The following is a 14,178-nucleotide window of genomic DNA, read 5'->3' on the forward strand; positions in this document are numbered from 1 at the left end:
GACCGAGACAAGAAGGGCTCCAGAACCATCCAGCCTCCGCAGATGCAGTGAGCTGTGCATCCGGGACTCTGTGCCCTGGGCGAGGGGTAACTGCCTCTGACCCTCAGTCCGCACAGCTCTAAAATGGGCATAACATGGCTTTACAAAGTGGGCCTCAAGAACCGAACGAACAGGCACCTTATAATGTTCTCAGCCTCGTGTCACATGGGCTATCCTTTCTCCTTGAGAAGCCACAGGGTTGGGGACCTGCTTGCCCACTGCCCCCCACCCCCACCCACTCCCACCCTCTTATTTCAGCCCCCTGCACCATTTGCTAGTAAACTGGAAATGGAACAGATGTCCCCACGGGGAGAGAAAACAGGCTGTCCCTTTGGGATCCTCATGGACCAACGGGGGTGCTGTTGTCACCTTGTGTGCTGCTCCTGACACCAGGCTTCTTTTGTGCTCCCACTTAGCTTGGGCTCCAGGCCTGATACTGAACAATGACAGGGCAAAGTGTGGTGCCCGATTACAGGCAGAACCTCCTTCTGCTTTGCTCAAGTACACAAACCTGTCGGGGGCACACCCGGTGTCTCATCCTTCCCCCTCTGGCAATCCCTCCCGGTGGAAATTCCCCAGGCTTTGGCGAGCCTGCCCCCCTCCTCTGCACACCAACGTTTGGGTTGGCCCGAGTACAGATATTTGCAGAACATTCACTTCTGTCCTTCTCCGTTTGGGGAAGGTTCTGAGGCTGACGGGAGCAAGGTTCCAACCTTTCTCATGGGCACCTCACTACCCCCAGTGACCAGCGGCCCCCAGGGCAGGCTTTCAGGTTGTCCAGGCTCTGGCCACAGGCATCTGCTCAGAGGTGGTCTGGAGCCATGGGAAGGCAGCATGAAGCTCTCAGCCTGGTGTGGGCACCTCTCCCTGCTGAGGTTCCAGGGTCACAAGCAGGCTGCGTCTTCACGCGAAGGGATGAATTTAATAAATGTGTTTTCTTTTAATCCTGCCCTAATAAAAACTCCTATCCTAAACAGAACCGTAAACAAGGAGATTTGGAACCTATTAATATTTTAAAACTATACAGGTAAGACAGATAAAAACAAGAGACAAATAAACAAAAACAGTCACGCTACCTACTCTCTCTCGCAGGAAGGTTCAAAGAATTGTGCCATTTACCTTTAATTATAAAAATGCATAGAAATTCCCTTGATTGTGTGAGCACTGTTTCAACCACGTGATTCTCACCGACAGCCCATTCATCGGCCCCTCTAAGCATAGATGTTTAGCATCCCCTCCCATTACTCGATGTACTCGGATCCTCGGTCACTCCCACCTTGGCTAGGGCAGCATAAGCCAGTCCCAGTATCCCGTTCCACTTAATGCCAGGCAGAAAGAAGTTCTCCGACTCGAAGATCGTGGCGATGTTGACCACAAAAGACCTGTTGAAGCCTTTTGGGATGGTGATGACGTCCTCCCCCACCAGGCCGGTCCAGCTCCCTTGTGTGTACTTCACTGTGACATCAAAGCCCTTGGGATGGTATGTGCTGGACCTGGAGAAAGGAGAGGAAAGATTCTGTCTGCACGTCCGTGGGTGACAGGACGGCTGTAAGCAGTGCTTCACAAGTAACAGTGTTCGTGTCCACAAAGTAACAACTCCCACAAAACACAATCACTCATGCTTTGGTAACAACAGTGCTGTCCATGCCACACGTAAGCAGTTCCAGGGTTGACGTGTGGCCCCTGAGTTTCACTTCCCTGTGCCCAAGGGAAATCCCTGGAAGTCAGGTGTTTTACTTAACTGTGTGAGCCGTTGAGACACAGGCAAATTTGGGCACCTGCCTGGCTCTCTAGGTTTGTGGGGACCCTGCACTGCTGCTCTGTGACACTGGAAGGGGCCGGCAGCCAAGAACAAATGAGATGCCACCAGCACGTGCCAACAGCAGCCTGGGGGTCAGAATCATACATGCAACCGATGAAATGAATAAAGACCAAGCCATACGCACACCACCTCCTGAGGTCAGGTTCCGTCTCAAGCTTCTCCTCCAGTGCCTCAAAGCTGCTTATACTCAGAGCCAAATGTGGTGGACGAAGCTAAAGACACGCTGTGACACAAGTCACGGGGACACCATCTACAGCCCCCATATACCTAGAGCCCTGAGGCTAGAACTTAATCCAACATAATAATATGAACAAGGTACGACAATGGACACAGCAGATGAAACAGAGGCAGACAACAGACAAGTGAATACACAGAATTCCAGCCAGGAATGAAGCCAGGTGAGGGGAGGGCAGGTGACCTGGATGTCACCCAGGCCTCTCTGATGGGAGAGACCTGCAGGATGACAAGGAGCCACGAGGGAAGGACATCCTGGGGAGAGGACGGCAGGTGTCCAGGCCCTGGGCTCTCCATTCTATAAGGTAATTCTTATACCCAATTCAGTTTGAAAACTCTGCTTGAAAACATATAGTCAGGATCCCAATCAGTTGGCAAAACACGGCATTGAAACCATGGTCCCCCTAGGAAAATGAAAGATTCCTAAGAGAAGTGTCCCATCACCACATAATTCTGGAGTGTTCCTCTTTGTCCGCACTTTTCATTTCACTCTGTTTTAATACTAAGTTTCTGAACATTACTCTTAAAAGTTCCCTGTTTGAGAATTATATGAACTAGTACCATCTTCTTTGGGTTCAGGGAGGGAGTTAAGTCAGAGATGATATGACTTTTTTGGGGGGAGTGGTACATCTGAGAAATTTAAAATGTTCAGTCTTTAATTCAGTAAATTGCACCTATGAGAATCTGACCCTAACACAACACCCAGGAAGCACATAGAGGTTCATGAACAAAGACAGTCATTATGTTTTATTGATAATAGCAAACAGTTAGAAACCACCTAAACACCCAGTGAGAGGGAAATTGTTTAGTAAATCATGGTACATCCATACGATGAATTATTACACAGCACCGAAAAATAGTATTTACTAAGAAATTTTCAACGACATAAAAATGAGTAAAAAAAAAATTTATGTGTCAGAATCTTCTTCAAGATAATTAATTATACACACACCACTATTAACAGCAGCTGCCTCTGCGTGCTGGGGTTTTGTGGAAGAGACTCTCTCTCCTATGGTTAGGCCCTTCCACATTTTCTGCATATATAACTCTCATAATCAGGGGGGAAAAGTTATTTTAAAAATGTCTGGCAGACAAATTTTGGAGACATGTAATTTATTCTAACTTCATCATGGAATATAACATATGCAGAATGTTGAATTTTAATACTTACTTCCTATTTTCACTCACTCCATCATGGTCTTAAAGTGAGAGCATCTTGAAGTGAATGTTTTGTGTGCACGTCTCCTGACAAGGGCAGGTACAGATGGAACCGTGAGAGTGGATGGACCCTGGGACATTCCAGAAATCACACACGTGACGTTCAGGGTCTGGTCATGGAAACGTGGGCACTCGAGGTTTGGCGAAATGCAAGTTTCAGTGCCACCAGAAATTCGGGTGGGCTTGGCACACAATATAGGCTGCAAGCACTTTTGTTGAGTAGCAATGAAAATAGTGAATTATTCAGTCTCTTTCAGACAATTTGGGGTCATTCCTCAAGTTCAAAAATACACGACTGGTAACAGAAGAGGCTTATTATTTGGAAATGCTTGGAGACTATAATCTAGCACACGTTTTCTGTAAAGGGCCAGAAAATAAATGTTTCAGCTTTTGTGGGTCAGATGACCTCCGAGACTCAGCTCAGCGAGTACAATGAGGATGCAGCCACATATGACACATAAGTAAATATGTCTGGCTGAGTTCCAATAAAACTTTATTTATAAAACAGGCACAACAGGCCTGAGCTAGCCTGTGGGCCCTAGTTTACCAACTCCTGATTGAGACGCTTAGTTATCTCCCCCAGAACAGTCTAAAGTACCATGAATTTCTTGAGAAGTTGTTTTATTTTTACTTTGTCCGGACTTCCAAAAACATTAGCATCTGCTACTATTGACAATAACTGCCTGAACGTCTCTTTAGCATGTCTTCATAGTTTTGTGACCAGGTCGTTATTCCCCTCTTAGGGGGAGACATTCTGGATATTTTGGTGCCATTTGCAAAGAGATGAGAGACAGTTGAAGCTACACTGCCCCGGCTCCAATACTACTTCACCCACTTGTTAGCTGTGTGTGACCTTGGGCCAAGTTATGTAACCGCTCTGTGCCTCAGTGTCCTTACCTAAAAATTGGGGATAATATAGTGCCATCCCTCATGGTGTTAATTTTTAGGATTAAAAGAGTTAATACTGTAAAGCATTTAAGAACAAAACCCTAGAACACAGCAGGTACGCAACAAAAATAGCTGCTATTATTATAATTATCTAATCACTTCCTACCTTTAGTCAATGTATGAGCTACTAATTAGAAAATGTGAGATTGTTTCCCCTTAGAAAATGCCCCTATCGTTACAATTACTGAATATCCAGAACTGTCTCACTCTGAAGTCTAACCACCTCCAGGAAAGGGGGCACCTGTGAGGGGGCGACTTGGGTAAGGGGGGCGGGGAGGAGGGGGCGCCTTGCCACTTCCTGAAAGGTAGAGCCACCGTGTGTTCCAGGCCGGCTTTACCCCCTGGACCTGCTGCAGGACAGAAGTCTACACTGATGCTGAGCCAATGGGGCAGCCACAGGCGCTACTGAGCACTTAAAGTGTCATTATAGGGTGACAAAAACTGAACTTTTATTTAACGTGAGTTAATGTAAACAGCCACCTGTGGCTAGTGGCCACCCTTGCAGAAAGCACAGTCCTAGGTCATGTGAGTAAAAGGAATCCGAAACTCACAGTCCCTGGGATCCTTAGAGGAACCTCAGAGAGCAAAAGTCCCAGGCCTGAGCTGCAAGCAGCTCGAAGCGTTATCAATGTGCAGCATCCTATCTCTTGGCACTAAAAGGCCTTGGCTCTCAATCGTTCCACATGTTAATTAACTAAATCGAGAGAGAACCCCAGGTTGGCCTCTCCTTTGAAGACGCCCTTCTGCGTGCTCAGAAAGAGCAATCAATCAAGAGTGTGGGTAGCCAGGAAAAAGTCCACTCACAGCAATAAAATCACTTTGAACCCAATTCAGGAGACGCTCTGCCTCTGATGAGAGTGTTCAGGGAACAGGGGATTGAATAGTGAAATCAATTGAACTGAGGGGGAAAGAGCCGCAGAACATTTCATTATTGTAAAAGTAACCCACCATTGTTTTCAGAGAAGGGGGAAGGAAGGGCAGAAGTCAAAGGAACTGAATGCTTGGGTCATCACACTGAGGGCGGGTCCTAAAGAGCTCTGCCGAGATCTCGCTGGGGCGCTTCTGCACATTTCAGGTTTTTTGGGGATGTTGGCCTGGCCCCGGGGACCAGATACCCCTCTTACCTGTCCACGGTGCTGGAAATGACAGACCAGAGTGGATGGGGCCACTGATGGCCCAGGGGCTGCTTAGTCTGCCTGCCCCACCTGGCGGTTTATCAACATCCTCCACCATGTCCCATGCTGGTGGACGCCAACAGGGCCAGTCCCCTCCTGGACATGCAAACAACAGGCAGGCTCGAACAATTATCCAGATAATTGGGCAAAAACGTCTGTCCTCATCACAGGGAGAGATGAGGCACTCAGTCTTGGGGTGGCGTTCAGCGAGCACCCTTAAGGAGGTCGCTGGGTGATTCTCTCACATCTGAAGTTCACTCACAAGCATCAGCTGAGGAAAAGAAACTGCTCCCTGGTCACAACTGCTCTGTGGGATTCACCCAGATGGAGCACCGGAGGAGACATTTTAATGGAAGTAGACTTAATTTCCTGAATACATTAGCAGGTCAGAGGGATGAGTGTACTGGGTCTCTCATCAAGCTGACTGGCTGGAGGCTATTTTATTGGCCAAAAAAGAAGCCCAGTTTTTAAAACCCACCACCTTCTTTGTGCTATATAGTAATTCATTGGAACACTCGCGGTCATGAAAAGCGGGCTTCTGATGGGAACGAGCTACACAAATGACTAATGGTAGCCTGACATCTCATTCCATAAATCAAACAGATCTTGTCAAAGAAACCCCAAGCCAAATCTCCAATTACTGGAAAATGTGTCAGGAAGCATTAGACCTGAACACCCAAAGTCTGGGGGACCGAATCAGAGCCTGGCGAACCCAACCAGAAACCTCATTGTAACTGAAGGAGATCAGAGGGACAAGCAAATACAGAAACATCAGAGGCCAGAGAGCTGCATCTCAGAAAAAAACCTTTGTGAAAAATTGAGAAAGGAAGTGAGAACAATCTCTTGGCTCCCATCAAATTCAACAGTGGAAAGCATACCTTAGGCCAACTCCCAAGTTAGCTGAAAGCATTAGACAAATTAATCAGACATCATTTACATAGACAGTAAATTATGTTCATAGTTCATATCTTTACGACAATAAAGCTGTGTTAATATAAGTCTATGAGAAGCATGGGAAAAAACAGAGGAAGGGAGACAAAGGAAGGTTATGTGGATCTAAGCGTGGTAGCAGGGATACAGCTGAGGGAACAGAACTGCCGGATACTCAGAAGCGATGCTTCAATCTGATTCAGCTAAGAAGAAACCTGCTAGCCCTGCCTGTGGAAGACAGGATGGTTCTCTTGGAAAGAAAGGCAGTATCAGAGCTAGAGGCCCCAAATGTGAGTAATGTTTTATAGGTACTAAGAAAATGTCCGCAATACTTGCAACTGAGGAAATCCAGCTGAGGTCTGAATGGCATTAAGTACCAATGGGATGAAACTGACCATGTGGGAGAAGCCGGGGCTCCCTCTGCACATTGCTGGGTTCTGTTCTTTCTCCTTTTACTTGCCCAAGGAAGTAGAAATAGGTGAGGACTTTGAGTGCGCAGAAAGCTGGGAGGGAGACCAAAATTCTCTCATGGGGCTAGCAGGAGGGAAGGCAGAGCCACCATGGGAGCTACAGACATTTTCAAAAGCTTCCACATTAAATCTCATGTAAAGAAGCCAGAGAAGCTGAGTCTCTAAATATGAAAAACAGGAACATCTGCCACCTGAACACAAACCTGGCTAGCAAGGTTGGCAGGTAAGTTAAAAGACACGTCCTACTGAGGCCTGAAAGAGAACCATGGTTCAACCAAACAATGAACAAAGTAGAAGTTAAACAAGAAAGACGCCTGGCTGTCTGTAGTCAATTAAATATGTACACATATTAAATGGCATTGTACACAGGATTTGTAATATTGACTTTTATTTACCCTGGAATGTTCCATGATTGTATCTGCGTGGTTAAACAATGACTGGGCTGAAACATGGACTTTGACCTTTATTAAATCCTAGCTGTGACAAAAAATTAGCACTTAACTACCAGGAAGGAAGTAACCATCCACGGTGTTACATTTGAACATTTAAACCTGGATAGTAACTATACACATCACCCTAACGTCGGCTTTGCTCTGCTGTGCTGCTATTTTCTACTTACCATGTGTCTACAGATGTGCGATAGAAAAGTGGGGGAGGAAGCCTGCTAAAATGTAACAGAGCTGTGAGTGTGTTATGCTCTGTGTTGTGGGTGCCGGAATCAGGGTATAGACAGGAGCCGGGCAGCAGGAAAGACGTGGGGCTAAGTCTGCTTTACCAGGAAGACACACATTTCTTACACAGCTTTAAAATACACTGAGTTTGCCAGGAGTGCAACTATTGCGTGAATCGAGGGAAGGTGATACTTTGGTGTGGTGGTGGGTGTGGAGCTTTACCAAGATTCTTCACTGATTTGGAAAATCATGCCATCAACCCAAGCTGCTCTGGTGTCTGAGTCCATCTCAATCGGCTTTTATCTGTCTATACTGGGCGCGGCACACCATGCCCGTGGTGAGGCTCACAGCCTCGGGCATCACCTACGACGTCACATGCCTCTTACTACAGTCTAATCAGAGTGTTTCCATATCGAGGCACTGATCACCTCCTTGTATTCTCCCCTGCACTACATCAGAGCAATAGAACTACATGCACAGGTAAGTTACATTACCTCTGCATTTCCTTCCGGAGCATCACAAAGCACTTGGTATAAAAAGGCGGTGCTAGGGGGCGGCCGGATGGCTCAGTTGGTTAGAGCGCAAGCTCTCTCAACAACAAGGTTGCCGGTTCAATTCCCACATGGGCCAGTGAGCTGCGCCCTCCACAACTAGATTGAAGGTAATGAGCTGCTGGAGGGGTGGCCGGATGGCTCAGTTGGTTAGAGAGCAAGCTCTCTCAACAACAAGGTTGCTGGTTCGATTCCTACATGGGATGGTGGGCTGTGCCCCCTGCAACTAAGATGGAAAAGGGCAACTGGACTTGGAGCTGAGCTGCGCCCTCCACAACTAGATTGAAGGACAACGACTTGGAGTTGATGGGCCCTGGAAAGACATACTGTTCCCCAACATTCCCCAATTAAAAAAAAATTTTTTTAAAAGGGGGGTGAGGTGGGATACTGGGACTGAAGGTTTGGGAACTGCTGGCCCTGTGGGTAGGTGTCTTGGCCTCTGGACCTCCTGTGTTACACGAGTGAAAATGAGAGGTTTGGACCAACTAGATGTTCTGATCCATGATGAGGCAGTTCATTCAGAGTAAGCAGTCGGGTGGGGGGTGGCTTGCGGCAGAGGATTTGGATGCACCACCTTCGGGACAGGGGAAAGGGTAGCTGAGACATCATGAGCCCCTCACCTGCACACAGAGAAATAACCCTCCCCCAGGTCACACCTACTGTGGTTACAGCCACAGCTTCAGGGCACGTATTAGTCTCCATCACAAAGCAATCACTGTCCAGGAGTTTCATCCTGGAATATCAATGATGAAAGGTGACCAATACACTGAGTCATAAACTAAGCTACAGGTTCCTTGAAGGAGGGGCCAATCAGATATCTCTGTAGCCCCCTGAGGCCCCATGAAGCCCTAGCCACCACTCCCCTCCACCTCACACACAGGAGACCACACCTGTTTGTGCCACCAAATTGGAGACCACGAGGTGATACTGACAGAAGACAGATGGGAACCCCTCTCGTGCGCAGCAAGGCAGCCTACTCTATGAAAACTGCCCGGGATTTTCAGAAGCTTTTCCCTCCTTTCCCCACCCCCTCAGATACGTTGGGATTTAGTCCCCGGAACAAAAGACTGTGCACGAGGAGAGTGAGACAGGGAAGACATGAAGAGGGTTGATAGCAGAGAAATGATGCGGCCCTCGTGAGTCTGTACACAGTCCCTGAAGTTTCTTCCTGTTGAGTAGGATCAACAGCCACGTGTCAGCACACTTGTTTGATCTGTTGAGTTTAAATTTTAGGGTTACAAAAATAGAAGTGAAATCAAAGTGTGCATCTATTAGAGCAGCTACTGCCCCCCCTTCTCCCCCCCCCCCCACACACACATTTCAGGCTCTTCCGGAGCTGAGCCTGACAGGAGGCCTTCCTGGCTGTCCCTGAAGGCCACCCAGGGCTCCTCCCAGGGCTGGACCACACAGAGACCTCCATCCTGGCTCTGCTCTCTTCTCACAACCCCACCCCACGACCGCTAGCTTGAAGCCTGAATGCTTTGTGCTCACATTTGTCCTTTCTAAACAAGTCACGGATTTCTCAGAAATACCTCTCCGCACAGAAATGGTTTCCATGAACCACACCTGAACCCCTACTGAATTACGAGGCAATGCAAAGGTGGCTTTCCAAGCAACCCAGCACCCTGACCAGACGTCGCATACTCAGGTCCAGCGCCCCTCCCCCCGCTCGAACCCACCTCTGCAATAAATGTTACAGGATCAAGCGCTCCCTGCAACTCAGGTGTAACTACAAAACTGCTATTTGACTTGCATTTTTATATAGCGAATCTCATGAGAATGCACTCAGAGTATTAAGAGAATTCCCTATGGCTTCCCTCAGAATGAACATGTACACATACATATGCATACATACATATAATACACACAAATACATACACGTGCACATATCCCCCTTAAAATGGAACAGACTCTGGCTGTACTGCTCCAGAGTACTCTGAAGCATTCCTGTGGCGCCCCCAAACCTGGCCACACCCAGCTGTGGCCCCATCACTCACCTCTTCGTGTCAAAGTAAGAGTCTATGTAAGAATGCGGGGCACCAGCCACTGCGAAGTTGCTGCTCCCAGTGTCAACGAGAATCTGCAGCTTTTATTTTTAAGGGGAAATAAGAGAAACCATTAGGTTACTTGAATAAGGCAACGTTCTTGAATAATTCTTCTAAAAATTAAGTACTAAGAATTTATTACTTGGAAAAAACATTGATTAGAAAAATATTCAAAGCTGTTATAAAATTGACATCTGAACCCAGTCCACTAGGAAGCTTGTGGGCTGGGGTGTGGGAGGAGGGAAAACTGTTTTGTTTCCAATACATATCAAGCCTTAAAGAAAACAAATTCAGTGAACTCACTGGGATTTCCTTTTAAGCCATTGGGAATCATTAACAAGGTGGAGCCCTGTCTGACCGAGGGCTGTTGTCACAGGTATCGTTCTTTAGTTTTAATGAGGTATAACTTCCATATAATGAAAATGCAAGTTCTTAGATTTTCCACTGATGAGTTTATACATGGTACGCACCCAAACCAAGACACAGAAATCTCTATTTATTCCCAAAAGGTGCCTTTATGCCCCTTGCCAGTCAATCCCTCCTCTTCTCCAGAGGCAACCATTTTGGGACTCGGGTTACCATGGGTTGGTTTCACCGGTGGCGAGATGTCACATAAAGGTAATCATGTGGGTCTTTCACTGAGTCTGGTTTCTTCTGCTCAGCACGGTTTTCACATTTTTCTGCTGCTGTTGTGGGTCAGTTTTTCCCTGTTGAGGAGGATTCTTTTGCATGGATATATCTTGTACAACTCCTCTATCTCCCTCTTGATGGGTATTTGGGGTTGTCTCCTGTTTCAGGCTATTCTGAACAAAGCGCCTCTGGACATTCTTGTATAAGTGAGTTTGAGGACCTGTCTCCATTTCTGTTGGGTAAAGACCTAGGAGTGAAACTTGTTGGATCACAGGGTGGATGGATTTTTACTGTTTTTAAGAAACTGCTGAACATTTCTCCAAAGTAGATGCAGCACGTTACACCCCACAAGCAGTGGATTCATGGTCCCTTTGCTTCATTTGCTCCATGTCCTCCCCAAATTCAGTATTGCTGGTCTGTTTTATTACGGCCATTCCAGTGCACATGGAAAGGTACCCCAGTGTGGGTTTACCTTGCAGTTCCCTGGTGACCAGTGATACCAAGCAGTTGCACTGTATTTTAATGGTGTCACCCGTCTTGCTGAGGGAATAGTGATATGCAAGGGCAGGGAGGATATATTATCCATCTTTTTATGCCCAGTCTCCATCCCAAGGCCAGACACACAGCCAAATGCTTACAGAATAAAGGAATAGCTTTTAGAAAGAAGCAAAGAATATGTACATATAAGCCCAAAAGTTGATAATCAAGTTGGAAAAAAAACTGTAGACAAGGAAATCAAAACAGGTAAGCTTCCACCTAGGATTGTCTCAGTGATTATAGGGTCAATACCCTCAGTTTTGCCAAATCCAGTGTCTTTGGTCCTCCTCTTACGTGACCCATCAGCAGAATCTGACTCAAGTCATTCATTCCGTCCTCCAGGAAATACGTCCTTCGCTTTGGGTTCCAGGCACTACACTCCCCTACTTTTCCAACCTCCCATCTCCGTCTCCTGGCTGGGGGCCCCTCATCTCCTGGTGATGGAATTTACTGCTGTTCAGCTCTGGACCCACTTCTGGGCTCCAGGCACACTCACCCCCATGGTGAGTCACTGAGTCCCACAGCTTCAAACACCATACGAATGCTAAGGACTCCCAAAGCTCATCCCAACCTGGGTCTCCTCCCGGAGCTGTAGGCTGTACCGACTCAACACCTCCACCTGGAGTTCTAATGGCCACTGGTAGGGGTCAAACAGTGTCCCCACACAGACACATCAAAGTCCTAAACCCCAGGACCTGCAAATGTGACCTAATTTGGAAATAGTGTCTTTGCAGATGGAATTAGTTGAGATGAGGTCATGAGGGTGGGTCCTAATCCAATAGGACTGGTGTCCTTATAAGAGGAAAATGCCACGTGAGGGTGCAGATATGCAAAGAACATCATGTGACAACACAGTGAGAGATTGGAGAGACACAGATGCAAGCCGAGGAACGCCAAGGCTTGACAGGCACCACCAGAAAGTGGGAAAAGACCAGGAAGGATTCTACCCAGAGTCTCGGAGGGATCACGGCCCTGCTACCCCTTGATTTTAGATTTCTAGCCTCCAGAACTGAGAACAAGTTTCTCTTATTGTAGGCCACCCAGTCTGCAGTACAGTTATGGCAGCCCCAGGAACCAAACATACCACCTCAAGTCTGACATGCGCAGAGCAGAACTCCACCAGCCTGCTGCCCCCACGGACGGCACCATGTCAGTCAGTGGTGGCTCCATCATGTCTGCTCCAGCCAAAGAGCTGGGAGTCATCGGTAGCACCCCTGCTTCCTTCATGCCCCATAGCCAGTCCTTCAGGAAATTGTGTTGGCTCTACCTGCAGGGTCTGTTGGGCTCCAGCCTGCTTGTCATCACCTCCACAGGGACCAAGGAGGTCAATGACATGATCGTCTCCCACCCTTCCAACCAGTCTCCCCACATACTTCCATGGTCTACTCCCAACCAGCAGCCACCGCGACTATTAGTGCACAGCTCGGAGCTTGCCAGTCCTCTGCCCTCCCAAGGCTTTGGATGTCTCTCCTGTAACAGCCCAAATCCATACCTGGCTGGCGAGTCCCTTGCCTATCCCCCAAGCACACTCCATCCCCATCACCCTGGCTGCCACGCTGTTCCATGAACACGCCTGATGCTCTCAGCTGGGGCCTTTCCACCGGCTGCTTCTGCCTATGTGGGTACCTGTGTGGCACATATGCCATCACTTCCTTTCAGGCTTTATTCAATGGGTACTTCTCAAAGAAGCCCACCCTGGCCCCGCTTTGCAGCTCCTAGCCCCCGCCAGCACTGCCTGCCCCTCCTCCCTTTGCTCCCATAACACTCACCACCTCTAGCACAATGACAGCCGTGGCAGACATCTAACAGCACCTACTGTGTGCCAGGGACTCCATGCTTCATATACGCAGTTGACTCTTGAAACAACATGGGTTTGGACTGTGTGAGTCCACTTACATGTGAGTATTTTTTCAATGAATAAATAGAATACTGTGAATGTATTTTCTCTTTCTCATAATTTTCTTAATAACATTTTCTTTTCTCTAGCTTACTTTAATGTGAGAACACACTAGATAATACATATAACATACAAGTATGTGTTGATCCACTGTTTACGTCATCAGTAAGGCTTCTGGTCAACAGTGGGCTATCAGTAGTTACATTTTTGGGGAGTCACAAGTTATCCATGGATTTTCAACTGCACGGGAGTCGGTGCCCCAAACCCTAAGCTGATCCAAGGTCAACTGTATGAACTTGACTCCTCACAGCAGCACTGTCATCACCCCCCTCTTCACCGATGGGGAAACTGAGGTGCAGAGAGGCTGACATGCCTGCTCACGCAGGGCTGAGAGGCAGAACTGGGGCTCAAACCCAGGCTGTCTTCCTCCAAATGCATTCTCTTAGCCCGACTTACCCACCTCCTCGGCCCTGCGAGCTATTTTCTAATTCACGCGTCCTGCCCTTCCCTGTACGCCCTCCACCACTGGATGGGAGCTGTCTAGGGCAGGGACTTTGGCTGCTCATTTGATCTCCAATGCCCGGAACAGGGACAGGCATGTGGGAGGCACTCAAATATTTGTTGAATGAAGAGTTAACTAAATTATTCTCAAAATCAAAGACACTAACATTTCCCTTGGTACAAAGAAAATACAGATTCCGGCAACAAGCAAACAAACAAACAAGGTGCAGCCATGCACCTGAACGTGCTGTGTTGCCCTTTTGCAGAGGCACAGTTTGGGGTTGTTGGGCACATTCAACATGGGCCCCTAGTCCTCACCACCCGTCAGGGATTGAAATGTTTCCTGGAGGCAAGATGAACTTGTAAAGTTGCTTGGGTGAAAGCAGGAGAGAAGTGAAGTAACAAAGGATGGGAAAAACAACAAAATTCCCTCATGAGGCAAATCAGAGAATTTCAGGCCTTTCAAAGAAGAGAGCGTGGCTGGTAAGCAAGACACATTGAGGACCTAAA

General features: G+C 47.6%; 1 protein-coding gene across 2 annotated transcripts in view; it reads right to left on the reverse strand.

Moving 5' to 3' along the window:
- Positions 1 to 14,178, reverse strand: part of BACE2 (beta-secretase 2) — a 99,479-nt gene that overhangs the window by 51,805 nt on the left and 33,496 nt on the right. For both annotated transcript variants that reach the window (XM_074325117.1, XM_019745755.2), the window contains exons 2-3: positions 10,056 to 10,144; positions 1,316 to 1,532 (exon numbers count right to left, since the gene is read on the reverse strand). In XM_074325117.1, the coding sequence (XP_074181218.1) occupies positions 1,316 to 1,532; positions 10,056 to 10,144 (306 nt within the window). The remainder of the gene's footprint in view (positions 1 to 1,315; positions 1,533 to 10,055; positions 10,145 to 14,178) is intronic.

Source organism: Rhinolophus sinicus, linkage group LG01 (assembly GCF_036562045.2).
Source record: "Rhinolophus sinicus isolate RSC01 linkage group LG01, ASM3656204v1, whole genome shotgun sequence".
Lineage (NCBI taxonomy): Eukaryota > Metazoa > Chordata > Mammalia > Chiroptera > Rhinolophidae > Rhinolophus > Rhinolophus sinicus.